Here is a 27,991-nt window from a genome sequence, read left to right as displayed (position 1 = left end):
CCCCCCCCGCACAGGCAGGGAGGACCCCGCCCAACCCCCAGGCAGGCAGCGAGCAGCTTCTTCCGGGAGGGGGTCAGATGGTGAGGGGGGCTGGGCTGTAGCTCCGCCTCAGAGAAGAACGTGCAGTGCGGAGCCTGGATGGGGAGTGGGGGCAGGGAAGAATTGGTTGAAGATCCAGTTTTTAAGGTTGGGAGGGAGAGAAGACCAGGAAGGCAGCTCTCCTGTGTGCGTGCCCGCGTGTGTGCTGTGGGTGGGCACGTGGTCTCCTTTGCCGATCACACCTGCCCTTCAAATGGCCTCCCTCCCTCCTTCCTCACTGGCCTCCTCCAAAAAATCTGCTCATCCTGACCTCCTCGTCACGCTAACACGTTTCCTGCGCGTTTACTCTGGCTGCCTAAGAGTTTCCCAGGGGCCCAGTGTGTCTCTCTCTGCCCTGACACAGGGGAGGGGACTCTTCCCAGCATGGGGCACTGGTCATTGGCTAAAGGCGGATTTCAGAGTTTTGATTACAAGGGGAATATTTGCCCATTTTTAACAAATACAGAATTTAGAAATAGAATAGAATGTAGGAAATATAGAAAGGTGTGATGGAGAACACAAAATCACTCATAATCCCACCAAGTAGCAATGATCAGTGTTAACATTTTCGGGTAGTTTTTAAAATTTTTATTTTTGGCAGTCTTTTCCTCGCTGGTGACAGCCTTTAGTCCACCCATCTCTTTAGTAGCGATAAGAGAGTTTTACTGAGAGGCCACTGGCCTCCTTACCCCCTCTCCCCCAGGTCCCAGCTGTGTGTTCACATCTCAGAAAAGGAAGAGCCATCGTTTCTGCTCTCGGGGAGCAGAGCCAGGGCTGAGGACACAAGACTCACACTGGGTCTGCAAGGTGGGGGCAGCACAGGGGGATTGGAGGAGAAGATCCTAGGAGACGCCTCCTTACTGCTCTTACCTTCACCCCCTCCCCTTGCAAACCCCCACCTCCCCGATCTCTGTGCTAGGCTTATTTGGGGGAGAAGGAGAATCCTTAAAATCCTCACTGAGAGGCCACACCCTTAACGAGGGGGTGTTCTACCACCAGGTGCCTGCTCGGGTCAGGCTGGAAATAGTCATGCTTAGGTTGAAGTCACTGTGTCCCCCCACCCGCTCCCCCTGTCATCCTGCTCTGTCAGAAACCCCAACCCTGGCTTCTCCTCTCCTCTCATTCATTGAATCCTCCTTCCCCCCAGCTCTGCCCTTCTTTCTCTGTGACTTTTCCACCATGGTTTTCAGCCCCACATGGCAGGGCATTCTCTGATGGATGTTCCTGGGAGTCTTTGGGGTTCAGACAGGATAAGGTCCACCCTGATCATCTGAGGCCTGTGAAAGCCTCGTGAGTCTCAGTGAGCTGCCATTTCATGCAGCTTCTGCTGGGCCTCCTGTCGCTCAGCTTTGTTCCACAAGGCATGCGTCGTTCATTCATTCATTCATTCACCCATCCATTCACACATTCATTAGGACCTGCCGTGTAAAAGGCCCTGAGGCCCCCCCCTCCCCCGTGCCAAGTTCAGAGAGTTGCATAGACCACAAGATAAAAACACACAAACCAAACACACCATTTCATCCTGGTGTGATAAATACTATGCTAGGGCAATACACATAAGGGGCACCTAACCAGATTTCCAAGGATACAAAGAAATGACGCCTCCTCTGAGCCAAGGAGCCTGGGGTGGGCAGGGGTGGGGAGGAGCTCCAGGCAGCCAGGCAGCCGCCGGGTGTAGGCAAGCCCAGAGGACAGGGAGCATGGCGCATGTGGGGCACTGAAAGCTGCTGGTATGCCTAGAGCAGAGCGAGGAGAGGAGGAAGGGCAATGAGATGGGAGGAGGCAGAGTCCAGATCAGGATGGGCCCAGGGGACAACAGTGAGGAACTTGGTTTAGCTGGGAGCACAGAAGGCCTCTGGGCTTGGCAGCACACAGGGAGTGGATTGGTGACAGGATGTGGATCCCACCCAACGCCCTGAGGTACGTGGGGTCCCGGGCAGGCCAGGAGCCCAGTTAGGGAGCCACGGGTAGGCCAGGTGGTGTGCTGATGAGACTCCCTGGGTGGGTGGGTGGGAGGTGAGGGAGAGGGAGGGTATCTCCCAGGTTTCTAGAATGAGTGCCGCGGGGCTGGAGGAACACGGGCTGGGAGCCCAGGGGTTTGGAGGAAGCTGTTCCGTTATATCTGGATGTGGCAAGAATCAGGTTGCTGCGTGACATGCAGGTGTAAAGGGGTCGTCGGCAGGTGAACACATGGGTGTGGAACTTAAGAGAGGTCTGGTTTGAAAGCCTGCTGAAGAACCGAGGTCTTGGGAGTTGGTGAGGTCACCCAGGGAGAGTGTGTAGAGAGAAGGGGCCAGGGGCCAAAGGACGAAAGCACTTCAGAGTCACAGAGGGGAAGAGATGCCCCTTCAGGGGAAGGAAAAAAGGAGGATGAGAAAAGGGAGAAAGCCCCGCAGGGCGGGGCCTCTGCAGAATGGCGCTCAGTGAGGGGCAGCCAGGAATGGACAGGAGAGCACTCAGTGGGTGGCTCAGCGGGGTGTGCACCGGCCCTGTCCTCCGGAGGAAAGGAGTGTGGGAAGCGGAAGTGAGAGAGGTGCCTCTTCCAGGAAGCTCATTTCTGATAGGAGAAGAGATAAGGCAGGGGGATTTGGAGTGGTTCCATGTTAGTTTTTAAATGAAGGGAACTTAAAAGAACAAGCTGATGGGAGGGGATGGGTGGAGAGGGAGACTGAAGATACAGACAAGACGGGTCAGCCTGCCTGGGGAGGAAGAGGAGATGAGTGACAGAGGCAGGTGGAGGAGTCACCAATGCCTTTGGGACTGGAGGAGGGAGGCGGATGAGGGAGAGGCAAGCAGGGTAGGAGTCCGGTGGCAGAAAGAGAAAGGGGACATTCTGGTGGCTTCTCTTTTGTCTATGAAGTAGAAGGCAGTGTTCTTTGCTGAGAGCGGGTGGAAAAGTGGTTTCACAGCTTTGAGGAGAGATGATTTGACATGGCTGCTGGAGGAACATGGTGGGGAATGTTTCCTAGGGTCTCCTGGAAGGTGGGGCTGGTGGAGGGGAAAGCCAGCTGAGCATGGAAGCCTCGATGAGGAAATTGAGGCACAGGAGCCGAGGTGCTTGCATGTTTAGTAGGAGGGGTCTGAGGTTGTGGGATTTTCTGCAATTTCATGAAACATGAAAAGGGTGAATGGTGGTCCTGAGCCAGGGTGTGATCTTGTGAAGTGGGTGCCAGAGGGACCGGGCGAGACAGGTGGATGAGCCGGACCAGTATGTCACAGGGGAGGGGAGGGGGCAGAAGCGTTCTGTGACTCACCATTCCTGGAGCAGACATTAAGGAAGAGACTTAGCATGATGAGTTCAGAGAGCTGGAGGGAAGGGAGGTTGGGGTGAGAGATGGAAGAACTGGGGATGGTGGCATGGTCCATCCCACACTGCAGGAGAGGGTGACTGACGTGCGGTCATTAGGGTCAGGGCACCGCACCAAGCCACTGAGGGCCCGGGTGTTCGGGGATGATATATGGAGTAGAAGTCACCCAGAACCATGGCAGGGGTTGCAGCAGAATGGGAGTTCGTGAGTTAAGTGTCGGCACTGCCAGGGTCCCCGAGGGTGGCAGATGGATGCTGGCAGGATGGCCAGAAAATGACAGGATGCTCTCGGGATTTTGTAAACATTCCAGCACAGGCAGGACGTGGCACCAGTGCAGATGAGGGAGGATGCCGACCCCACCCCCGACTGAGGTGTGTGGGGTCTGGGAGATTGGCATCCTTAGGGCACAGCAAAGGCTTGTTTAAGGGAAGTGGTGGAGGGGTCAGGGAGTAAGAGGTGGAGGATGCAACTGAAGAGAGCGCAGGAGAGATGTTCAGTGAGGGGAGGAGCAAAAGGAGGTACCGAGTTTGGGAAAGAGAAAAATACTATGAGCCAGAATGATATTTCTGTAGAGTAGTTAAAAGGGGGATTCTGGAGGTAGGCTCTTTGGATTTAAATTCTTGATCCACCATCTATGGCAAATTTTTCAACTTCTTGTGCCTTAGTCTCCTCATCTGTAAAATAGGCATAATCATAGTATGTCCCTCATGGAATTTTTATGAGGATTAAATAAGATAATGCGTATCAGGGATCCAGATGAGTGCCTGGCAAATAGTAAGTGTCCAAAAAGCCCTGGCTGCTGTCCTCCTCCGGTTTCATTGTCTTCGCCGTCACATGGGGCAGTTGTCTGTGCTGGGCCTGGAAAACCAAGGGTTGTCTCGGGAACCCAGTGGGAGCTCCCCGCTCCCAGCCCTGACTCAGACCTGGATTCCTGGTTTCCGTGATTTGTTGGGAGGCCGAGATGAGAGCGAGGTGGTGCCTGCCGAAAGGGGCGCCTTTCAACTTTCTTCCGTAATCGTGGGAGTCTGCTCAAGCTTGCAAGGAGTGAGGTAATCATAATCTTTGGAAAGATAGATAACCTAGAGAGCATGTGAGTTGGAAGGAAAGAGTGTGGAGGCTAGATCCAGGTAGGCAGCAGGGACATAGGTCCAGGTGAGGAACAGTGAGGACCTGATCTAGAACAGAGCAGTTGGGGCAGATCCAGAAGCCATTGTAGAGGATGCTAGACAAGACTTGTCACTGAGTGCGGGGCCTGTGGGGAAAGAGGAAGCAGCTGAGGATGTCTTTGTGGTTTTAAGCCCAGGTGATTTAAACGCTGACTGTACCATTCAGCTCTGAGGAGGAAGATGCTGACTTGGCTGGAGGAGCCAACAGGCCCTCCAGGTGGCCAGTGGGAATGCAGGCCTGGTGCTAGGAGAGGTGTCTACGCAGAGGGAGAGGGTAGAAGATGGGGCCCTGGCTGTGCCACTCCCTGGGAAGGAAGCATGGGGACCCTGGCCTGCAGTCAGCACTCTCGGGGACAAGGCCTCCACCTTCAGGGAGAGGCAGCGTTCTAGGAGGTCCACAGCTAGGGCTCAGGCTGAGCTGAGGCTTCATTAGTGAGAGGTTGGAGAGGCTGGAAGAAGTAGCCCTTCAGATGAATCCTGAAGGATGGAAAAGAATGTAATGGGCAAAAACCGACACTCTTTCTTCCAGCTGGCAGGAGTCCCAGTGAAGTAGGCAAGCGTGTGTGTACGAGGGCAAAAATTAACAGGAGCACATAGATGAAATGTGTACACAAATGTATTCAGGGGTAGGTGTGTGCATGTGCATGTGTGTGCATGTGTGCACACATGTGTACACGTGCATGCATTTGTGTATGTGTTAATGGGCAAGCATGGGCGTTTGTGGGCAAGAGGAGGCTGAAGGTGGCTATGCCTGTTTGACTTCCACTTCTCTTGCCCCCATTTTATTACCCTTCACTCTTCTTCAGCCTCTAGGAAAGAAGAGGGCCCTTGGTCTGGTCCTTGAGTCTCTGAGATCAGGATCAGGAGCCTCCTATCTTCTCTTCCCTCAGTTCCCTTGAGACCATAACCTTCCTCTCAGACCAAATGATGAAATGCTGCAGGTGTCGGTGTAAAAGGGCTGCTTGGCTTTTTGCCATCCCCCATTCCTTCTGCACATGAGACCTCCTCCAAAGCTGGCCTAAAGGCCACGTCCACCTGCTGACAGGCCACCTGCCTGCTTGGATGGCCAGGTGGGAAGGAAGGTCCAGGATTGAGGGAAGACGGGCCTGGGATCCTGGGGCTGAAACTGAGGTGAGTTGTGTGTTATGAATTGTGTGTTTACCTTGGAGAACACTGGGATAGGGGAGGGTCCTCTGGCTTTGGAGAGAACAAGGCCTCTAATTCAGGCCTGTGCCAACTCTAGAATGTCTGAGTCTGTCTGTCCACGGCTTGCTTCCCTGCCAGGGCCTGCCACACACTACCATGGAGTGTATACCCTGGATTGCGGGATTTAGTTATTCATGACTCTAGGGGTGGTGAGGCGCTTGGGAAATATGGGGCATCCAGCTTGAGGTTTTGGAAATGTTACTGTTATTCCATGGACCTTAGATTTCCCCTTTTATAGATTCGTGCACCTGTGCCTGATTGACTGCTGATGACTAGGGTACTTTTACTATTTGAAAGGTGTGCTACTTCCCCCACCCAGGAAACACCTCAGAGGACTCTGGTGTCAGGAGGATGAATCCCCTCAAAACCTCTTCACAACTCTCTTTTCTCTCTTTAAAATTTTATTATTGAGGTTTAGCAGATATACAATGTTATATTACTTTCAGGTGTAGAACACAGTGATTTGACAATTCTATACATTATTTAGTGCTCACCACTTTTAAGTGTCGTCACCATCTGTCACCATATCTCTTCTCTCTAGTCTAAAAGAGAGGACCATATCCACTGTGATAGGCTACCTCGATGCCAATAAGGCTTGTCTCTTTCCCTGCATCCCATTGAGGTGCCTAAAATCCTAAGTGGTCAGGCTCGAAAGTCCCCTAGACCTCTCTGAATCTCATTCTTTTCCTCACTAGCTGTGTGGCCTTGGATAGATATTTCTCTCTGAGCCTCAGTGTCATCATTTGCAAAATACAGATGTTAGCAGCCACCTCAGTGCTGGTGCGGATTAAATGAAGGAATGCATGGAAAGCATAGAGCAAGTGCTTAATACATGTGAAATGTTTTTCATTCAGTCACCAAGGAGCCCCCGTGAAAAAGCCCAGGGACATTAAGGAATCACTTGAGATGCTTCTAATCACTGGAGTTGGCAAGAAGAGGGGCTAGGGAGCAGGGGGTGCAGTGGGGAGGCTTGTTGCCCACTTCCCCTGGCTAGACCAAGGAACGGGACTGGCGGGAGCTGGGAGCTGTCCGTGGTGCTGAACCGTTTCCTCACCCATCACCCAGGCCTGCTTTTGGATATTTGTGGAATCATCTTGCAAGAGTAAGGAGAGGTTGTCTCCAAGGCCAAGGCCAGCTCCCAAAGGCCAGCTCCTCCAGGAACACTTTCTGGCCTCACCCTTTTGGGCCAACAGGAGCTCACCTTCTCAGCTGCATAGGTTGCTGCCTGGGATGGTTTCTTATGTCAGTGCCCAACTTGTCTTCTAACTAAGCCTTGTCCTGAGTGGATCATGAGCTCTCTGAGATCAGGGCGTCTGTCTGCCAAGGTAGATTGATTCTGTTGTCTGACTGTTCACAGAATATTGTGGTCCTTGACTTCCACTATTGGACTGTCACAGAACCATTATGCGCTCCCTTTGACCCCCGCCCCCCCCCCCCCAAGTAGATGCTCTGCTTTGGCTCTTCTTTGGAAGATCTCATCTATCTCCCTCATCCCTTTCCTGTGAATTTGTTGACTTGAATTACTTACTGACTCATTTAGTAATACAGATAGGCATAGGTCAGTGCAGTTTACAAATGTCAATTCATTTCATTCTTAGAACAGTTCTGCCAGTTTGGTACTGTTATTATCCTCATTGCACAGACAAGGAAACTGAAGCATGGCGAGATTAAGTGACTTGCTAGTAAATGATGGAACCAGGAATTGAACCCAGGTTGGCTGGATCTGAAGGCCTTTCTTCCTACCATATTTTGCTGCTTTTTGGGTAGCTCTGTGATGCTTCAGGATACTGGTTTGTGGGGAGGAGTGCACCAGTACTCCGACCCCAGCCCAGATCAGGCACCAGAAATATCCCTTAGCATCTGGAAACTCACGATTGAAATAATTAGTCAGAATGCAAGGAAATGGTTGTTTTTCCCTCATGTAATTTGGTTTTATGAAGACCACTAAATGCAAACATTCTCCTGTTAATTACTGTCTCAAATTTGGTCTGTAATTGAGAGAACTAGAGCTGGGGAAAGTGTAGAAACCCGCTGGAGTGGCAGGCCTGCCCGAGTCAGCACTCCCAGCCGCTTTGCGCCCGCTCTGTTAATTTTAGAAACTCTTCTAGCTTTGGTGTATTATTAGCTTTATGTACAGAGGGCCACAGGGCCCTCAGTAGCCTCTCTTTGCCAGTTTTGTTTTGTTTTTCCTAGGAGATTAAATGAAAAGGAATGGTGGCCATGTGTATATAGGGGTGTTTGCACACTGTGTGTATGAATGGGGAATACCTGTTTGTGGCTTCTAATGAGCGTCTGCAGCTGTCTTTGAATGATGTGCATGAGGCTGTGCAGAGAGTGTACACAGCTCAAGAACACCCCATAGAAGCTGAAACCATTCGCCTGGGGCCCACGAGTCATTAGCAGGATGTGCTATATTTGTGTGGTGGGTGTGATTACTGGGCGGTAGATTGGGTTCTCCCAGATGGCATTGGGGATTGGGGTTGGAGAAAGGGTGGTGGGTTGTAGAGCAAGGAAGGAGCTCAAGTTGACCTCTTGGCACTAGCCTCAGAATGAGAATCTTTAGCCTGAGAGGCTCCTGACTTGAGGTCCTGTCTTGAGGCCCTGAATGGCATGGATTTCAAAGGAGCTCCCCAGAAGCTGCACTTCTCTGAGCTGTGTGTTGTGGGACAGCTGTCTCGCCCACCTTCAGTGAAGTGGTCCCTGCCCTCTCCTTGACTCACAGCACCATTTTGCGTCTGGCAAAGGAAATATTTTGCTGTGAAGTAATATTTTTTCAAACCTGGAACTCTTCTGGCAGGAGCACTTTGGATCCTCTGAAGACTCGAGGAAGGCTTGTCTTTTTGTCTCCCATTCCCTCCTGGCTTTCGTGTAGCAGACAATTAAAGATGGCCGAAAGGTTATTTCTCTTGGTAGTGGACATGCTTATTTCTTCCTGACTTAATACCTTTATCTGTCATCGTGAAACTGTCTAAATTAATAGCAGAGGGAAATAGCTGTTCAGTGCAAGTGTTAGATCTTGGGGCCAGCCCTAGGGTGCCCGGTACTCAGGCAAGGTCCCTGGGATTGATTGGTCATACCTTCTGGACATGGGTCTGTGCCTACCTATGCTGTCTTGCACACTCCAGAGGGGTTCCTGCTTAGCCAGGTGGCTTCACCCTGAGGGGCCCTCCATACCTGCCTCAGGAAACACTTGCAGTTGCTTTGACGCCTTAGGACAAATGATACTCTAAAGTCCCCACTGATCTTACTCTATTGCATCGAGTGGCACCTCTCTGGTGCCTGAAATCCCCTTATTAACACTTCCTGCCCTTGAATATTTCACTGTCCTTCCCTAACCCTGTGTTAGAATGGAAACCTCTGGGGGAGAGAGATGGCCAGAAATTTTCTGGCAATAGGAAATAGACTACAGGGGAGGGGGAGCAGAAAGCCAGCATGGGTGAGGGCCAGTTCAGATTTTTAGGACAGAGTGTTGAAGTATTGAGGCTCCAACCCTGATTGCACAGTGAGGAAACTTCGGCCCAGAGCGGGAGGCCACCTGCTTGATATCACACAGCATGTCAGTGACAGAGCTGGGACTGGATCCCAGGCGTCCTGCCACCCAGGCTCCTGCTGTGTGTCTGGACCTCCCCTGCTCTCTTGTCACGGTCTGTAGCATGTCTGCCTGCCAGCCTGTCTCAGACCACAGGTGACCCTCAGGGAGGATGGAGCAGCTTAGCCTGAACCTCGGGTGTTGTGGGATGAGCTACTCCTGCTGCTAAAATAGCTTCACACTTCTTTCTGGATATCATTGTTTGGTTTGGTTTTCAGCCTGACTCCCACTGAGGAGGGGGAATTGGAGAGGGGAGCAGACAGAGGGGCAGGCAGAGGGTATCCTTAGTGAAGGAAGAGCCTTTCTATGCCAATCTCCATATCTTGCCCTGGTACCCATGTGCATTTCAGACCCAGTGACTCAGAACCTCCCGAGACTTCCCTCTTTCACGTTTGCTGTCCCTCGGAGTTTTCTCCTGGAGTCCGTAACTCATTCTGTCTGTCCTCCTGGCAACTGACCCCTGTGTCTCTGGGCAGATTTTACTGGGACCTGACCATGCTGCTGCTGATGGTTGGAAACCTAATCATCATTCCTGTGGGCATCACCTTCTTCAAGGATGAGAACACCACACCCTGGATCGTCTTCAATGTGGTGTCAGACACGTTCTTCCTCATCGACTTGGTCCTCAACTTCCGCACGGGGATCGTGGTGGAGGACAACACAGAGATCATCCTGGACCCACAGCGGATTAAGATGAAGTACCTTAAAAGCTGGTTTGTGGTGGATTTCATCTCCTCCATCCCTGTGGACTACATTTTCCTTATCGTGGAGACACGCATTGACTCCGAGGTCTATAAGACTGCTCGGGCCTTGCGCATTGTCCGCTTCACCAAGATCCTCAGCCTTCTGCGCCTCTTGCGTCTCTCCCGCCTCATTCGATATATTCATCAGTGGGAAGAGGTGAGTGGTCAGACCCAAACATCTTGGGGGAGGGGGAATCTTACCCCCAGAGGGAGTAAGGGGCCCCCAGGTAATCTCAGATAGTTGGTTTTGGGCTGTCACATTGTAGCAGGCACATCTACTCCAAGAAGACAAATATTAGTTAATTTGTTGACCTCTTATGTGCTAGATATTGTGAAACTCATTTTACAGGGAGTATCCCATTGAAGTCTCTAACAAGTGTAGAGGGTATCATATTTACATCATTTTTTACATAAGGAAACTGAGAGGCAGTAAGTTTAAGGGATTTATATGAAGTCCCAGAATCAATAATTGGTGAACCTGGATTCCAGAGCCTGTTAACCATTGGGAATGCAAACTCATGAGCTGGCAGTGGCCAGAAAGGGAATGCAAATGGGTGAAAAGGGCCAGCTGAAGGCAGTAGAGAGTGTGGTAGACTGGGGAAAACTGGAGAATACATTTTCCTTCTGCCTCGACTCTGCTCTAGACACTGGTTGCCAGGTGAGAAAGGGCCCAGGGTTGGTAGAATTACAGGTTGATCCCGAGAAGCAGAAATCTGGATTTTTGTGCAAATTGTAGGCAACTCTATTAGGTATCCTGGAAATTCTTCTGGAGCAGACCCTCAGGTGAGGATTTGCATGAACGTGGCTTTTTTCTCAGTGGGTTGAGGTGGGGAGTGTTTCCAGGAATCATCTGGTGAGGGACTAAGGAAGAGGGATACACGAAAGAGGGAAGGAAGCCAAACAAGGGTGACACCAAGCCAAGTCCCACGGGGACCTCTGGGGACAGCGCACCTCACACTTCATCCCTCACACCTTGGAGTTGTCCCAGTCAGGGCAGAGAAGCTGGAGTTTTCATATCCCCTTGCATTGCTGTCATTGGTTCAGGGCACTTCCTGCGCTCAGGGCTGGCCGATGAAGCGGCTTCCAGCATCCTGGGGCAGGCCGCTGACCAAGAGCCGCAGGTGCTAGCTGTAGGGAGTGAACCGCACCCGAGGAGGAGGCTGGAGTTGTATGCGCACAAACTGTAAAGGGATCCTAGCTAGGGCTGTAGGCAGAGCACTAGCTACAGAAACTAAAAAATTGCAAAAGGACTGGGTGTAAAAAAAACACCATTCTGAACAATCCTAACTCACCCTTGGGCTGAATGCAGTCATCTGTGGGAAGGACAAGAGGAGGGCTGTGGGCTGGCGTTTGAGGAAAAGCAGGTGACCTTGCGAGCACTTCTGTCTGTGTCTGCCACTATCCGCCTTACACCTTTTGGGAGCGGCGGCGGGCAGGCCAGCCTGGACGTGCCAGGGCAGAGGTAGGCATACTCTGTGAGGCTGCCCAGCTTGGGGTCTGGAGCAGGCTGTAGCCTGGGGAACCTTCTACAGAGGCACATTTCTTGCCGAGGCTCGAGGCTGGTCTTCCGGTCTCCAGGACCCTTTTGCTTTGTCGGGCAGAAGTTCCTATGGTCAGGACACAAAGCCCCCACCCCACCCCGGCAGCAGCCTGGGCCCTGGGCAAATAACACACATGGCTGATGGTTGGGGCACCGGCAGATTCAGGTAAGGGGTATCATGAACAGCTGTGCTGCAGACGTGCCTACACTGGCCTGGCAGCATCACTGCGTGGCAGAAATATTCTTTACCTAGGAAAGTTTGCATTATTCCTGCTGACAGAGGAGGGGCAGTGACTTGCCCAAGGTCATGCAGCAGGCATCTGGGAGAGCTGGAGCAGAACCCGGTTAGCTCTCTTGACTCCCAGCAATTAGAAGTCGCTGTCTGGTGCAATGGATGGCCACAGGCTTTACCCCGTGAGACCTGAATGAAGATCCCGACTCCACACTGCCCAGCTATGTGACCTCGGTGCCACCTCGCCTCCCTGAGCCTCAGTCTTTTATCTGCAAAGTGGGTCTAATCCTCATGGAATTGTCTTGAGAATTAAAGGGGATGATATTTATCAGATGCTTAGCATGAAGCCTGGTGAACTGTCTGATAAATGCCCCTCTCCAATCATTTGTCTTAGTAACTGTCTATACGTCTCTGGGGGCTTTGCTTTTCTCAAATACTTTTTATCCTTATCTTATTGGCTCCTCACACCGAGCTGCCAAGGCGGGCCAGGCAGGGTTTATTATTCCTCTTTGTCAGTGAGGACAAGGGTCAGCAAAGCCAGCTGCCCCAGCATTAGGATTTTGCACCTGGGCCGTGTGACTCTGGGTTCCATCCACTCCCTGAGTTCTTAGGTCACCTGAATGCAGGGTGACTTTGATTCTGTTATCTGTCCCTCTGTGAGGGATGACTCCCAGCTGAGATTGGGAAGGCAGGCAGCAGAGCGGGTCGAGGGGTGGGGTGAGAGTTCTGTGTGACAGGTCAGGTTTGAAGTAACTATGGGACATCCAGCCGCAGAGAGATGTTGGCATGCAGACCTGAGTGCAGGCCCAAGAGGGAACAGTGTATGTGTTGGGGGGGGGTGGCTGGGGTTCCTCTGAGTGGCTGTGGAGGAAGAATGGAGGCATGTTTCCTAGAATGCCCTGACAGGCTCGTCCAAGTAGAAATACTAGACCATGTTGGTTCACTCAGTCTCTAAAACACCACCACACCCCACCCTTTGGTCTTGAACTTACAGCTAGACTGTCATTAAAAGCAGAGAAATAGCCACTCTTTTCCTTCTCTGGCGTTGGTTCATGTCTCCAGGTCCCAGCCCCCGGGAGCCATCCTTGCTTTTTCCTTATGCCGGGGCCCCGAGGGCTGTGCTATTTGGGGAGGACTGGCAGAATTGCCAATGGCTTAGCAGGGTGAGCCTGGGAATAGAAATGGAGTGCTTCTTTTACTCTCCCTGCATCACACATCTCGGGAGCTCTGTCCAGGGCTTCTGTCCCTACTGCCTCTCTGGCCTGGCCTCCCTCTGGGCTATCCAAAACTGGTCAGGCAGGCTCTTGCCTTGGTCCTTCCCTGGGGCAGACAGAGGCCCCAGGAGGCCTCAGGTCAGGGCTCTGAACTAGACTTGGTACTCAATCTCGTGGGCGGGAAGGGAGATCCCGGGAGGCCAGGTGGATGACTCCCCACCCCCTCCACATACACCGTTATCTTGCCTACCAGCTGGGGAGGAAATTGCTTTGAGCTGGCTTCTGTCAGGCGAACCGCCTAACCAAGGGCTCCCGTTGGACCCCGGGGATTGAATTGGGTTTTCCCAGCTGGTCCCAGAAACCCTGTCTCCACATCCTCAATAGCCTGCCCCAGCCCTGGGGCTTCTAGCCTCAACTTGGCCTGGAGGCAACAGCAGGGAGACCCTTGAGGTCCCAGATCTACATGAAACATGGGAAAGGAGGTATTTATTAGAGAAAACCCTGCCCTCTCTCCTCCCCTAACTCCATATGAGACTCTCTTTCCTTTTCTAGGCCTCACTTTCCCCAACTGTCAGGTGCGCTCTGATGGTTCTAGGAGGTTGGAGCTTGGTCCCCACTCCAGCCTCCCTTGGCAAGGATCATGTTAGCTGATGCTAAGGACATGGTCACGGCCCCCGGTGGGGCCTAGAATGGCAGCCACCTGTGAAGAGGAAATAGCCTCTGGTGGAGCTGTGAGATGCCAGACTCCTGACCCCCAGGCCTCAGCCCCCCATCAGAGAGTCCTCCAGTGTCATTAGCAGGTGTTGGGAGTTAGAGTAGGCGGAGGGTCTCGGCAGGTGTCAGCCACCCTCTCAGAGGACGCCAGCCTCTGCCTCCATCCCAGGCGATCTAGGTCAGCATCCTCCTCCCGAGCCTCTCCCAGCCAAGCCTCTTCCCTCCCTGAGGTGTGAGCTTGTTACAGGCACGGAGGCTATTGTTAGAAACCTTGGTCGCCCCCCCTCCGGATGTTCCCCTGAAGGCCCAGCACCCCAGCGACCCATCCCAGAATCCTCTTCTTGCCCTCGGGAGCTGGGAAACCGTAGGAGGAAGGCTGGAGGCATGAGCCCGGGCCAAGAACGAGCCTCCTGTTGAGTCTCCTCTTCCGTGGGCCTCAATTTTTCTATCTCCCAGAATCAAGGAGTGGTCCTAGGGGCAGGGGTTTGGCCCTCTCTCTGTGGGGCCCAGAGGAAGGGACTCAGTGTGACCCTGTTTGGGCACCTCCAGGCTCTTCCAGGGATACACAGCCTCCTCTCGGGGCTGGGCTTGCTGACCTCAGTGTGGCCACTGGTCCCTGAGACACAAGGAGAAGTTGTTCTTTTTTCCCTAAGGAGAAAGCGAGTCCATGGGAGGGAACTCAACCAGGCCCCCAAGAAGAGGCCTTGGCAGAAACTCCAGTTTCTGGTCTCTCCCCAGAACTGAGAAATCAACTCTTTCAAGGCTGGGGCAGAGAGAGAAGGAAAGGAACCAACGTGCATTTAGTACCTACTGTGTACAGCTGTGGACATCGTCTCTCCTGATCCCCAAGACAGTGAGAGCTGACAGTGACCCATTGCACAGATGAGGAAACAGGCTCAGAGCAGAGAAGGTACTTGGCCAAGGTGGAGGACATGTCTCTCTGTCTCCACACTGTGGCCCCAAAGATACGGAGCCTCCCCCAAGTGCCATGAGGGGCACAGAGAGCAAGCTGCCTAGGCTGCCCATCCCAGCGAGCCTTGCAGGGCCTGGAAATGAAGTACTCACCCCCCCGCGGTCAGAACCAACATCGTAAAAGGGGGTTTTAATGAGGTATAAAGAGCAAAACAAATATTTGTGTAGCGCAGCTGACTTGCGGGTGGCCTGTGGCTCCAGCCCACAGCAGGGACACGCAAGTGTTTAGCAGCCTCTCCCAGCAACGTCCAGCCTCACTCTCAGCAACCACACCTGGGTGCCGCAGTGTTGGCGGCAAGCGACCTCACCACCTGGGGTGCCCTCCTAGCCTGAATGGATGTGCCCCCCACCCAACTCTGGCAGGAAGCCATAGTCAGCCACAGCACTCTCGCCACCACTGACAGCTTCCACCCTCCCATTGCTTCCCAGCACCCTCCCTCCCCTCCTCCTGCATCCACATGCTTCTTAGGCCCGACACCAGCACCACCACCACTGCCGCCACCACCGCCACCACCACCGCCACCACGCTCTGTGCCCACCCGCAGGAAAAGGCACCATTTTCTTTCTGCAAAGTCAGAGGCAGAGTCTCCGTGGGCTGCCCCTGCCCTGAGTGGGGCCTTTCCCAAATCCCACTGTGTACACTCGCGGCAGCCCTGGTCGCAGTCATGCCCATCACGGTCATCGTCCCCTTCATGCTTGTCACTAAGCACTTCTCAGTTCCTGAGACCCTGCCATGCGTTCTGCCATACTCATCCTAAGGTCACGATAAGGTCGGAGCTAGACGGGCACCTGATCCTGGAAGAAAAGTAGCTACGAAGGAACAAAAAACATAGATGATGCCAAAGAAAAAGAAAGTATTGCATAAAAATGTGCCAACCCTGATCCTTCTGCCTCTACGGCCCAGAGTGATTCATGGAGAGGAGCAGTTTTCGGGGGCTGCCCTAGTCTTGGATGCTTTCTTTTTTTCTTTTCTTTTCCTTTTTCTCTTCTTTTTTTCTTTTTGTTCTTCTTTCTTCTTTCTTTTTCTTCCTTTTTCTTTCTTTTTTGAGAGAGAGAGAGGGAGGGAGAAGAAGACGAAGTGGGGGAGGGGCAGAGGGAGAGAGAATCGTGGAGCCCAGTGTGGGACCTGATCCCGTGACCGTGAGATCATGACCGGAGCTGAAATCAAGAGTTGGCGGCCTAACCAACTGAGCCACCCAGGCGCCCGTGGCACGCTTTCTAAAAGGGGTCCGAGGCTTCCTTCGGCCCAAGTCCTGGATTATATGCTACAAACTATAGCATGTACTATACTCGGCAGCCTATACTGCATGGTATTCCATGCCATAGGCGTGCGATCCAGCTCACGCTGTCATAACAGCTGCAGGCTCAGGGGCTGAAACAACACAGTGATTTCTCCCAAGTTCTGGAGGCTGGAACAGTGGCCCAGGGTGCCAGCGGGTCGGGTTCTGCCTAAGGTCCTCATCCTGGTTTGCGGCTGGTTACCTTCTTGCTATGTCCTCACCTGGAGGGGAGAGATCCTCCTTCTCGTGGTCTCTTCTTCTAAGGGCCCTGACCCCATTCATGGGGCGGCCACCTTAACAGCTTTCATCACCTTCGCAAGGCCCCGCCTCCTAATGCCCTCACAGTGGGGATCCGGACTTCTACATAGGAATTTGAAGGGGACACAAACATCCAGTCTGTGGCAGCTGGGAAATGAAGGAGCTTCATAACAATGACCCCACCCTGGTTGTGTTCAGGGCCCAGAGGACTTTCTTAGCCAGTTTAATTTCTCCAGCAACCTTGAGAAATGGGGTGCAGATGCCCGGCTCATCTTAGCTGAGGGGAGGCTGGGATGTGGTGAGACGTGAGGGCAGGTGCTGGCCATTTCTGAGACTGGATGGTCCCGTGTCACTTGCCATCCCCATCCTCTGAGTCTGGAGAGCTGGTAGCATCCTGGTCAACTGAGACTTTGAAAGGTCAGTGACTTGCCCAAGGTCACAGAGTGGTTGTGGTCACCTCAGCACTGAAGAGCAGGGAGGGGGATTTCCCCTCAGAGCCCCGGATGGGGTGCTGGTACTCAGGAGCTGCTGGGGATGGCGGGAGGGACTGAGGAGTTTCCTTGGCTCAGATGCAGGCCCCAGGGCACAGCTGGCAGTGGACAGAAGATGGCCAGAGGCACTGGTGTCACGCTCAGGCCTGCTCCTCGTCCCAGACCCCAGTCCCGTGCTGCTCCTGACGGGTTGCCAGTGCCTGCCACTCCTCACACTAATGGATCGGTTTGGTGGGGAGCCAGCACGCTGACATCCCTGGGCTGGTTTGGGGCCCCAGTGGGGCTAGGCTGCGGCACACAGCTCTGTCTGCGGCATTGGCCTGTGCCCTGGGCTGCGGAGGCGACGTGCTGGCATGTTCCAGCCAGCCCTGGGTCCCGCGGGTGTGACATCACCCAGCCACTTCGGGTTTGAGTTGTCTCACCTGCAAAACAGAACTACTGAAAACCATCCTCCCTCCCTGGGCCAATCTAATCATCTGCGGCCAGCCCTGGCTTCAGATGTGCTCCTTCTTCGGCCGCCATGACTTTTGCAAATCCCTTCACTTCTCCGAGCCTTGGTGTAAAGTGGATTAATGATATTTTCAGCAAAGGGTGAGTTTAAATGAGGTGGTGACTGCGCCCACACTCATATGTGGTGTTTTTGTCTCTCTGTCACTGGGGCCATGGGGGCGTTGCAGCAATGTCCTCCACCAGCCTTGCCAAGGTCTACTTCACCCTGAAAAAGCTCCAGAGCCTTTCAGCTGGAATATATCCAGAGTCCTGCCACTCAGGGGGCCACCGGCGGGCGCAGCTCTGGAGGTGATGGACAAGTAGGATTCATGTTCGGCTTTTCAGAATGTGGACCCAAACTAGGCCCACGTTTCAGAAGGGGAAACTGAGGTCACGTGTATCAGAATATCCTGCCACCAGCTACCAAAGTCTACCCCATGCTGCCCCAGAGTCTCCCAGGCCAGAGGCAAGGCCAGAATCTCCTGAGACCTCCCTTTAGACTTCCTTCCATCTCTCCGTCCCCTTACTGCCCTGTCAGCATGCTGAGCCCTGGGGAAACCAGACGTGGCAGCAGCTCTGGAAGGAGGGTGGTGGGCAGGGATGCCGGGCTGATGTGCCCACCCTGGCCCTGCCCAGCTATGCTCAGGCTCTCTCTAGAAGCCACGGGTGCCACTGGGCTGGGGTTGAGGGGACTGTACTATATTTAATTTTGGTTTTATTTTTAAAATTATATTTATTTTTTGAGAGAGAGGGTGGGTAGAGAGAGAATGAGTGGGAGAGGGAGAGAGAGGGAATCCCAAGTAGGCTCCACATCTTTAGCACAGAGCCCGATGAGGGGCTTGAACCCACGAATCATGAGATCATGACCTGAGCTGAAATCCAGAGTCAGACACGGAGGGGCTGTGCTTTATTAAACGATACGGGAGAGCATTACTACGACTACATATTAACTAATCATTAAGATTAATTATTAACAACTTATCAATTAATAATGGTTTGCAATTTATAGAACACTTCTATAGCCAGCTCCAAGCACTTTGTATGTATAATTTAATCCTTTTGACAATCCATCCAGGTAAGAATTTTGATTGCCATTTTCCAGATGAGGAGATATGTTCAGAGTTTCAGGGACTTTCTCAAGGTCACGCAGCAAGGAATGGGGTAGAAGTGGGCCTGGGATCAAGGTCTGTGTGAACTTGGAGCCTGTGTGTCTGTGCTGCTTCTCCTTCAGTTCCGTGGATGAGCTCACTGCCCCTGGAAGGTCCTCGGAGTCTAGTGGCAGATTTAGGGAAACGCTATGCCCCTGGTGTGACTACAAACTGTGGTCCCCGGAGGAGGCTCACGCTGGCGCTGGCTCTCTCTCTGTTGTCCTCACGGCCCAAGCAAGCAGATGAAGCAGCTTCTCTGTGCGCTTTGGGGCTCCATGGGGCACCAGGTGCCCTCCCTTCACAAATCCGGCCTGGATGGCTGGACTTCCCGTGGGAGGCCCCCGTGAGCCAAGAGGCGTCCCTCTGGGGCCTTGCCGCCTGCCATGTGCTTCCGGCGCCTGGTCTGACACCTTCCCACCCTTGCCAGCGCCTGCACCTGCACCCAGCCTGATGCTCTGCCAGGTCCGCATGGAGCGGCGCCCACAGGCAGCTGCAGGGCGGGGCTGAGACCCCTCCCGACCACCCACCTACCCAGGCCAACTTCTTCCCTTTGCCTGCAGATCTTCCACATGACCTACGACCTGGCCAGCGCTGTGGTGCGCATAGTGAATCTCATCGGCATGATGCTCCTGCTCTGCCACTGGGACGGCTGCCTGCAGTTCCTGGTGCCCATGCTGCAGGACTTCCCCGACGACTGCTGGGTGTCCATCAACAACATGGTGGTGAGCGTGCGGGCAGCCCTCCCGCTGGGCGTTGGGAAGAGGGGAGCCAGCAAGGCACCGGTGGGCAGAGTAGGTCTGCAGCCTGGGATTCCTGAGCCCCTGCCCTAGGATCCTGCGGTGCCAGCCTGGTGCCTAAGGGAGCTTGGCTCTGGCCAGTATAGGTCAGTCCCTGAGCTCTGGGCTGCGTGCAGTGCCCTGTGCCTTCTTACAGCCTCCAGCACAGCTGAGAGCCTCGTGTTTGCCCTGATTTCACCCAGGGAGACAAAGCCTTGGCCTTTCTCAGACTATATCAAGTGTGGCAAAGCCAGGCTGGGGGCTTCCATCCTATGTCTGCTCCCCAGAGGCAGACCAGTCCTCAAAGCTGGGCCCAAGGAAAGAGAAATCTATGAGGGGCACTGTTGGCAGTGCCCAGACTCCCTGATCACACAGGGCCTCCTCCTTCTGCTCCAGCAGCTGAGTTGGGCTGTTCCCTACCCCCCACCCCGAAGATACACACCTGCTGCTCACAGGTGGGGTCCTCAGGCGGGAGGGCTTACTGCCTCCCTCCCACCACCCCTGCGGTGGGTGAGGGAAGATGGAGTTGGGGCTGGGAAGCCATAGCATGGAGTCCCCCAGCCTCCCATGGACAGATTGGGCACCAGGTGGAGTGAGGACCCCCTGGACCTGTGAGCATTTCTGCGGGTCTGGTGAACCCCTGCGGCCCTCCTCCAGTCTGGTTTGGTCTCTTGGCAAATCCCTAGGGCCCTGGGGGAGGAAAAACCAGCTTGGAAGAGGTGAAAGAGACCCTGAGGCATCTTTCAGCATCAAATAGGCCTTTACAAAACAGCCTTTTGATGAGCTAAGTAAGTGTAAATGAATCAGCCATATGGATTGAATTTCCGGGTCCCCAGAGGTTCCACTGTAAGGCCAGAAGCCCCGACTAAGAGGCAGCTGGGGCCACCCCAGTTCCCCAGATGTCTGGGAGCACAGGCCAGCAGCCCTGGATCAGCCCCACTGACCTGACCTCCCAACCTGGTCTGGACTGAGAGCCACCAGACCAGCTCACCTTTGCTGAAGATCTTCTGAATGACCTTGAACATGGCACGCGGCTCCTGTGCCTTTCTCCAGGTGCTGGGTGACTGCGGAAGGGTTTGGGGCTCGGGGCTCTGTGGGTTCCGCACTAGGTTGTGCACCCCATTGCTAACACACCCCTGTGTGAACAGGGAGGCGCTGGGAGGTGGCAGGTGCTGGCAGCTTCCTCTCTGGGGACAGTTCCCTCCATGTGAGGGTGACAGGCCCACACATGCACTAAATTCAGGAGATGGCCCTTCTGCACCCAACGTTCCCACACAGAGACTTCCTTGAGACACTGACTGGCTTTGGAGACAAAAATAGCCAGGAGCCATGCTCGCTCCCTTTCTCCCTCCTCCTGCCCCCAAGCATTGTGTGTTCCAGACAGTCCACCTCCCAGTGGGGGAGGATAACTAGTGGCCTCAGCCCTGGACCGATTCTGGCGGGGCTCACCCAGGAGGTGAGTTAGCTCTGTGGCGCCTAAACCTCGCTCACCCAAAACGAGGACAGTGTTTTTGGCTCAGGCTGCCAGAGCTTGTCCCCCCAGGGGAAGCGTATCTGGTTTCATAATTGAGGTCAGTGGGGAAATGGGCTTCACCTGAGAGTGGTTTGGTGGGGGGACAGAGCTATTTCAGCAAGCAGAGGACAGCAGGGTGGCTCAGCCTGGAGCCTTTGGCTGCTGGGTGGGGGAGGGGCTCCAGGCTGCCCCATGGGGGCTGAGAGGCTGGCTCTCTTCCCTTTGCTAAGGCTGCCAGTCTGATCTCTCTCCCCCATAGCAAGAGATAGACCCAAGTCGGGGACTCACTGTCACCACAGGTTACCATTGTGGACTTCCTGTCCTTCACCCAAAGCTTTCAGCCAACAGCCAGTTGGAAGCCCAGGGCTCAGACACTGGGAGTTAGGTTGACGGGTGGAAGGTGGCAGGGATCTTTCTAGGTGCTAATGAGAGGGCGGGCCATTCACTACCCACCCCTCTGTCTGTCCACAGAACAACTCCTGGGGAAAGCAGTATTCCTATGCCCTCTTCAAGGCCATGAGCCACATGCTTTGCATTGGGTATGGACGGCAGGCACCCGTGGGCATGTCGGACGTCTGGCTCACCATGCTCAGCATGATTGTGGGCGCCACCTGCTATGCCATGTTCATCGGCCATGCCACCGCCCTCATCCAGTCCCTGGACTCCTCCCGGCGTCAGTACCAGGAAAAGGTAGGTCAGAAAGCTGTGGTCCATCCTGGGCACTTGCAGGAGAAGCTGACCGTCGGTTCCCAGGGAGCACAGGCGGGCAGCCCCCGACGTGTTCTGTCCTCTGCCATCATCTGGCTTCGGCTGCTAACTTTTCGTGGTCTGCCTCCTTTCTGTGGAACAAATTCCTACAATAAACAAACTGCCACCTTGTTTCTGGTTGCCGAATCTGTATCTCGGCCCGTTAAATTGACATTCACCAGTGCCCTCTGTGTGGCTCAGGGCAATAGCTCCTTTGGGTCCTCGTCTTGCTCAGCTCGTCAGTGGGACTAGACAGTTATCACTCTCTCCTTGGCTTCACACTTGGTTTCTGCAACCACACACTCCCGGCTGCCCTACTCCCTCTCTGGCCGATTCTGCCACTCACCTTGGCTGGCATGTTTTCTCAGTCATCACACAATGAGTCCCTGGTGGCTCAGGCCTTGCTCTCTGCTCCTCCGTGTCTTCCATCCTCCTAGGTGCCAACCCCACCACCATGCGCTACGGCCACCTCTGTGCAGTGGGGCCCAAATGATATAACCAGCTGTCCATGGAGCGTGGGCTTTTCACTTTGCGTCTCTGGGCCCCATTTGCTCATCTGTAAGATGAGGACATTAGAAGGCGTCAGTCATGTCATGGAGTTTATGAGGAGTGAGTAGTACATGCCAACCACTAAGACTGTGTTAGCACAGAGCAAGCTCTTCAATGTTTATTGGCCAAGTGGGCTCCATCTGCTAGCTTCTACTCCATTTTTCTACATGACAGATAGAGCAGGCATTTAAAACTTGTAAGCTGATCATATCACCCTGCTGAAAACTCGTTAGAGTCTTCACATTATTTCTAGGTGCCCAGAAACTCTGAGGTATGTTTCCTCAGCCTGGCATTAAAGGAGCATAAGCTGGCCCCTGCCCTTGGTTTTGTTTTTTGGGGTTTTTTTTATATGTTTATTTATTTATTTATTTATTTATTTATTTTAAATGTTATTTATTTTTGAGAGAGAACAAGCACAAGCAGGGGAGGGGCAGAGAGAGAGGAAGACAAAGAATCTGAAGCCAGCTCCAGGCTCCGAGCTGTCAGGACAGAGTGTGACGCGGGGCTTGAACCCACAAAGCGTTAAATCATGACCTGAGCCAAAGTCAGATACCTAACCAACTGAGCCACCCAGACCCCCCTATTTATTTTATTTTTGAGAGAGTGAGGAAAAGAGAGAGTGCAAGTGTGGGGGGAGGGGTAGAGAGGGAGGGAAAGAGAGAATCCCAAGCAGGCAGCACAGAGCCTGATGCAGGCTCATCCCATGACCTGAACCAAAATCAAGAGCTGGACGCTTAACCAACTAAGCCGTCCAGGCACCCCTGGCCCCTGCCCTTCTCATGCCCAGATCATGCCAATGGGCCCATAGCCCTCTATTCCAGCCACACGATAGTCCTACACGTGTCTTGCCACAGGGCCTTGGCACAGACGCTAGTCTGGAACGCTCCTCTCTCCTTTTCACCTGACCATCATATGACCCCACCAAGCCCTCTGGTTCCCTTTCACCACACTTGGCATGCCTGCCATTATTTCATTAATATGTGTGATCAGTTGTTTAATGTCTGCTCTTCCCTACCCAGCCTGTGGCTCCATGAGGGCAGGACCCAGGTCTGTCCATCCCCATTGAATTCGCAGTGTCTGGCACATAACAGGGCTCAATATGTATTGATTAACTGGCTGTCTGCCTGCTCCAGGTGCTGTCCCTTGGTGGGGTGACCGAGAGATGGTGGCTCAGGTTCCATGCTGCCAAAGGGAAAGTTTGGGAGAGCCTGCAGAGCCCGGGCAGGGTGGGAGGGCCAGTTTGGGGAGGCAGAGGAAGGAGAAGGTAGAAGAGTAGAATTCTAGGCCAGTGGCCATGATGAGCAGCATCAAAGTATGTAGATGGATGGGAGAGAAATCAGCCTGATTAGAGCAGAGGTCTGGGTTAGGAATGAGGGGGCTGGGAAGGGGAAGGAAAAGCCAGGGCTCAGTCCGGGGCCAGGTGAGGAATCCATGTGGGCCAGCATCAGGGCCCGGTGTGTGACTAGGGTCAGATTTCAGTGCATGACCAGGGCCAGAGCCCAGTGTGTGACCAGGATCAGGGTCAAATGTGTGACTAGGCTGAAGCCCAGTGTGTGGCCAGGATGGGGGTTCAGTCCGGGACTACAATCAGGGATAGTTTAGAAAAAGCACCAGGGTTCATTTTAGGGCAGTGTCAAGCCTCTCGTGGCTTTCCATTTGAGAGTTGTCTTTATTTTGTTCTTTAGCTAATGGCTCTCCAATAGGATTCTCCCATCAGTCTCTCTGAAATGTATTACCTCCCCTTGATCCCCACTACTAGCTCTCACATGGACTGCTTTAGCAACCTTCCAACTCCATCCCTGTCTCCAGACCTTGCCTTTTCACCACTATTGATTCTCTAGGCATGGGGAATGCTCTAAGATACAGCTCAAGCTGTTCTGTCCTCTGGGGCTGGACACAACTTTGAGCAGACAGCGTGGCTGGAAGAATGTTGGGAAACTTCATCTCCAGCTCTCAGTTGTCTCTTGGCATCTGTCTATAGCCACACTGTGTCCTCTCCCCCCCCCCCACCCCCTTGCACCTCTTGGAAGTACTAATGTTGAGAACAGGCTCCACTATTCTGCTTGTTCCTGGGGCAGAGAAACTTCCCTGACATCTCAGTGTGGGAAAAATTTATTAATTGCCTAATCTGTTTCTGTCTCCCGTGCTCCTGTGGACCTCTACTCCCTGCCCACAGTCCTGGGATGGCTGCAGCAGCACCCATCTGTCACCCCTGGGTCGGCAGAGCATGTCTTATTAGTTTGAGCCCTGGGTACTTAGGTTCACAAATCTCTTCTCCCTCACCTCTGATTAAGGACCTTGCTCTACCCTGGCCCTCTTGTGGGCTAGAGTCACTCTTCAACAAAATGACTTGGATCCAGCTGGCCACATTTGGATGCCGTCCATATGATGGGTCAGGCATCCTGACTGAGCCTCCGGTCGCCCTAACCTGTTGCAGCCCAGCCCTGCTGCCTATGCCAGTGTTACCACTGGTGGGAAAGAGCTCCTTCCAGGGTCATTGAGGCTTCCTGGTCCACAGCATGACACACAGAAGACCCATGTGCAGAGGAAACTTGATTGATTTCCTGGTCTTTTGGCCTGTAACTGGGCTTTGGAGAGTCCCTACTGGCCCCGGCCATCTCCATAGTATTGAACACGCTGATGGAGCTCCTACCCTAACCCAAGCAGCTGGGAGTCATGACCATTGTTTGGGGCACACCCACACCAAGGATCTCCATCTCACGGAGCCAGGGACAGCCAAGAAGGCCCCCAGGGTCAGTGCCAGCTTTGGTCCCCAGCAGGACCAAGGCTGATCAGGAGGTGACGCCCTCTCCCTCTCTTCCCGGACTCAGTACAAGCAGGTGGAGCAGTACATGTCCTTCCACAAGCTCCCGCCTGACACCCGACAGCGCATCCACGACTACTATGAGCACCGCTATCAGGGCAAGATGTTCGACGAGGAGAGCATCCTGGGCGAGCTGAGTGAGCCACTGAGGGAGGTGAGCAGCGTGGGGGTGGCTGGGAAGGGAGCTTCCTTCCTGCTGGGTGGCTCCCTCACACTCTCTCTCTCTCTCCCCATCCACCCTGTCTGGAGAGCAGGAGATCATCAACTTTAACTGCCGGAAGCTGGTGGCCTCCATGCCGCTGTTTGCCAATGCAGATCCTAACTTTGTGACATCCATGCTGACGAAGCTGCGCTTCGAGGTCTTCCAGCCAGGGGACTACATCATCCGCGAAGGCACCATTGGCAAGAAGATGTACTTCATCCAGCATGGTGTGGTCAGTGTGCTCACCAAGGGCAACAAGGAGACCAAGCTGGCAGATGGCTCCTACTTTGGAGGTGAGGCGGCTGGGGAGCCCTGGGGGAGACAGGGGAATGGACAGGAGAGACACCAAGGATGATGCTTGGAGCCCCTCATGACCACTGCCTGGAGGTGGGTGTCTATGGCCCAGTATAGGGGTTCCTGGAACTGGAAGAGCCTGGCACCCACTTGGGCACATCCTAGTGTGGTCACAGCTGGGGATGGAGTCTTGTGACTGCCAAGCTTCTCTAGCAGACAGTGGGGACCCAGGTCAGGGTCTAGCAGGAGGCCCCGTCAAGCTCCCTCCCCCACTCCTGCTGTCCTGGTAGAGATCTGCCTGCTGACTCGGGGCCGGCGCACAGCCAGTGTGAGGGCTGACACCTACTGCCGCCTCTACTCACTGAGCGTGGACAACTTCAACGAGGTGCTGGAGGAGTACCCCATGATGCGGCGGGCCTTCGAGACAGTGGCCCTGGACCGCTTGGACCGCATTGGTGAGGGGCCGGGCAGGAGGGTGGCTGAGCTGGTGGGACCATCCCACTCCCCAACCCCCCCTCCCCCACCTCTGGCCCTGAGCCCCTGCTCTTGTTCTGCCGTCCAGGCAAGAAGAACTCCATCCTCCTCCACAAAGTCCAGCACGACCTCAACTCAGGCGTCTTCAACTACCAGGAGAATGAGATCATCCAGCAGATCGTGCAGCACGACCGCGAGATGGCCCACTGCGCTCACCGAGTCCAGGCCGCCGCCTCGGCCACCCCGACCCCCACGCCGGTCATCTGGACCCCGCTGATCCAGGCGCCTCTGCAGGCCGCCGCGGCCACCACCTCGGTGGCCATCGCGCTCACCCACCACCCGCGCCTGCCCGCTGCCATCTTCCGCCCTCCTCCCGGCCCCCTCGGGGCGGGGCAGACGCCCAGGCACCTGAAGCGGCTGCAGTCCCTGATCCCGTCGGCGCTGGGCTCCGCCTCGCCCGCCAGCAGCCCGTCGCAGGTGGACACGCCGTCCTCCTCCTCGTTCCACATCCAGCAGCTGGCCGGATTCTCCGCGCCCGCCGGGCTGAGTCCCCTCCTGCCCTCGTCCAGCTCTTCCCCGCCCCCCGGGCTCGGCGGCTCCTCGCCGGCTCCCACGCCGTCCGCCTCCGCGGCCGCCCCTACCGCCACCGCCGCCGGCTTCGGGCACTTCCATAAGGCGCTGGGCGGCTCCCTGTCCTCGTCCGACTCTCCGCTGCTCACCCCGCTGCAGCCCGGCGCCCGCTCGCCGCAGGCCAACCAGCCGCCGCCGCCGCCGCTGCCGGGGGCCCGGGGCGGCCTGGGACTCCTGGAGCACTTCCTGCCGCCCCCGCCCTCCTCCAGGTCCCCGTCGTCCAGCCCCGGGCAGCTGGGCCAGCCCCCCGGGGAGCTGTCCCCAGGTCTGGCCGCCGGCCCACCAAGTACACCAGAGACGCCCCCGCGGCAACCGGAGCGGCCGTGCTTCGTGGCCGGGGCCTCCGGGGGCGCTTCTCCGGTAGCCTTTACCCCTCGTGGAGGTCTCAGCCCCCCGGGCCACAGCCCAGGCCCCCCGAGAACTTTCCCAAGTGCCCCGCCTCGGGCCTCGGGCTCCCACGGTTCCTTGCTCCTGCCGCCCGCATCCAGCCCCCCGGCCCCCCAGGTCCCCCAGCGCCGGGGCACGCCACCGCTCACCCCAGGCCGCCTCACCCAGGACCTCAAGCTCATCTCCGCCTCTCAGCCGGCCCTGCCCCAGGACGGGGCGCAGACTCTCCGCAGAGCCTCTCCACACTCCTCCGGGGAGTCCATGGCTGCCTTCCCGCTGGTCCCCAGAGCTGGCGGCGCCAGCGGGGGCAGTGGGGGCCTCGGTCCTCCGGGGAGGCCCTATGGTGCCGTCCCCGGCCAGCATGTCACCCTGCCTCGGAAGACATCCTCAGGTTCTTTGCCACCCCCTCTTTCTTTGTTTGGGGCAAGAGCCGCCTCTCCTGGGGGCCACCCTCTGACTGCTGCCCCCCAGAGGGAACCTGGGGCCAGGTCCGAGCCGGTGCGCTCCAAACTGCCGTCCAATCTATGAGCTGGGGCCCCTCCTTCCCTCTTCTCTCCTTTTTTCTCCCTTCTTTCTTCCTTCAGGTTTAACTGTGATTAGGAGATATACCAATAACAATAATACTTATCATTAAAAAAAAAAACCCACACCAGAAAAACAAGACAGCAGAAAATAACCAGGTATTCTTAGAGCTATAGATTTTTGGTCACTTGCTTTTATAGACTATTTTAATACTCAGCACTAGAGGGAGGGAGGGGGGGAGGGAGGCAGGCAGGGCCCAAAAGGCAAAAGCCAGCAGAAGGCAAGTGGGGTCTCTGGGGCCTGGTGGGGTGGGGGGTGACCTATGTTTGGGGTTCTTAGAGCAGATCTGTTGTTGTATTTGTTTTAGGGCAACAGTCACCACTAGCCCCCTAGCTGTGAACTTGGAGCCCCATTCTGCGGGGGTCATCTTGTTTCCCCCAGAAAGGGGTTGCCCTTGGCTGTGTTCCTGGGGAGCCTCAGTCACCTGAGTCCTTGAGACAAAATGGGGCCAGGGCCCTGAAAGTCTAGCATTTTTTCTACTGCAAACTTAGCAAGATATGTATATGAACATGTATATGTATATGTATGTAAAATGTGTATATGTATAGCTATGTAGCGCTCTGTAGAGCCATGTAGATAGCCACT

At 54.7% G+C, this 27,991-nt stretch overlaps 1 protein-coding gene across 1 annotated transcript in view; it reads left to right on the top strand.

Annotated features, from left to right (window-relative positions):
- Window positions 1-27,523, top strand: part of HCN4 (hyperpolarization activated cyclic nucleotide gated potassium channel 4) — a 41,240-nt gene extending 13,717 nt beyond the window's left edge. Inside the window, exons 3-9 of the mRNA XM_029952271.1 lie at window positions 9,824-10,247; window positions 18,989-19,150; window positions 21,189-21,407; window positions 24,845-24,991; window positions 25,092-25,332; window positions 25,624-25,788; window positions 25,896-27,523. Coding sequence (XP_029808131.1) covers window positions 9,824-10,247; window positions 18,989-19,150; window positions 21,189-21,407; window positions 24,845-24,991; window positions 25,092-25,332; window positions 25,624-25,788; window positions 25,896-27,352 — 2,815 coding nt within the window. The 3' untranslated portion in view covers window positions 27,353-27,523. The remainder of the gene's footprint in view (window positions 1-9,823; window positions 10,248-18,988; window positions 19,151-21,188; window positions 21,408-24,844; window positions 24,992-25,091; window positions 25,333-25,623; window positions 25,789-25,895) is intronic.
- The last annotated feature ends 468 nt before the right edge of the window (window positions 27,524-27,991 follow it).

The sequence above is a fragment of the Suricata suricatta genome, chromosome 9 (genome assembly GCF_006229205.1).
Source record: "Suricata suricatta isolate VVHF042 chromosome 9, meerkat_22Aug2017_6uvM2_HiC, whole genome shotgun sequence".
Classification (NCBI taxonomy): Eukaryota; Metazoa; Chordata; class Mammalia; order Carnivora; family Herpestidae; genus Suricata; species Suricata suricatta.
Note: the sequence above shows the minus strand (reverse complement) of the source record. Positions and strands in the feature narration are given on the sequence as shown.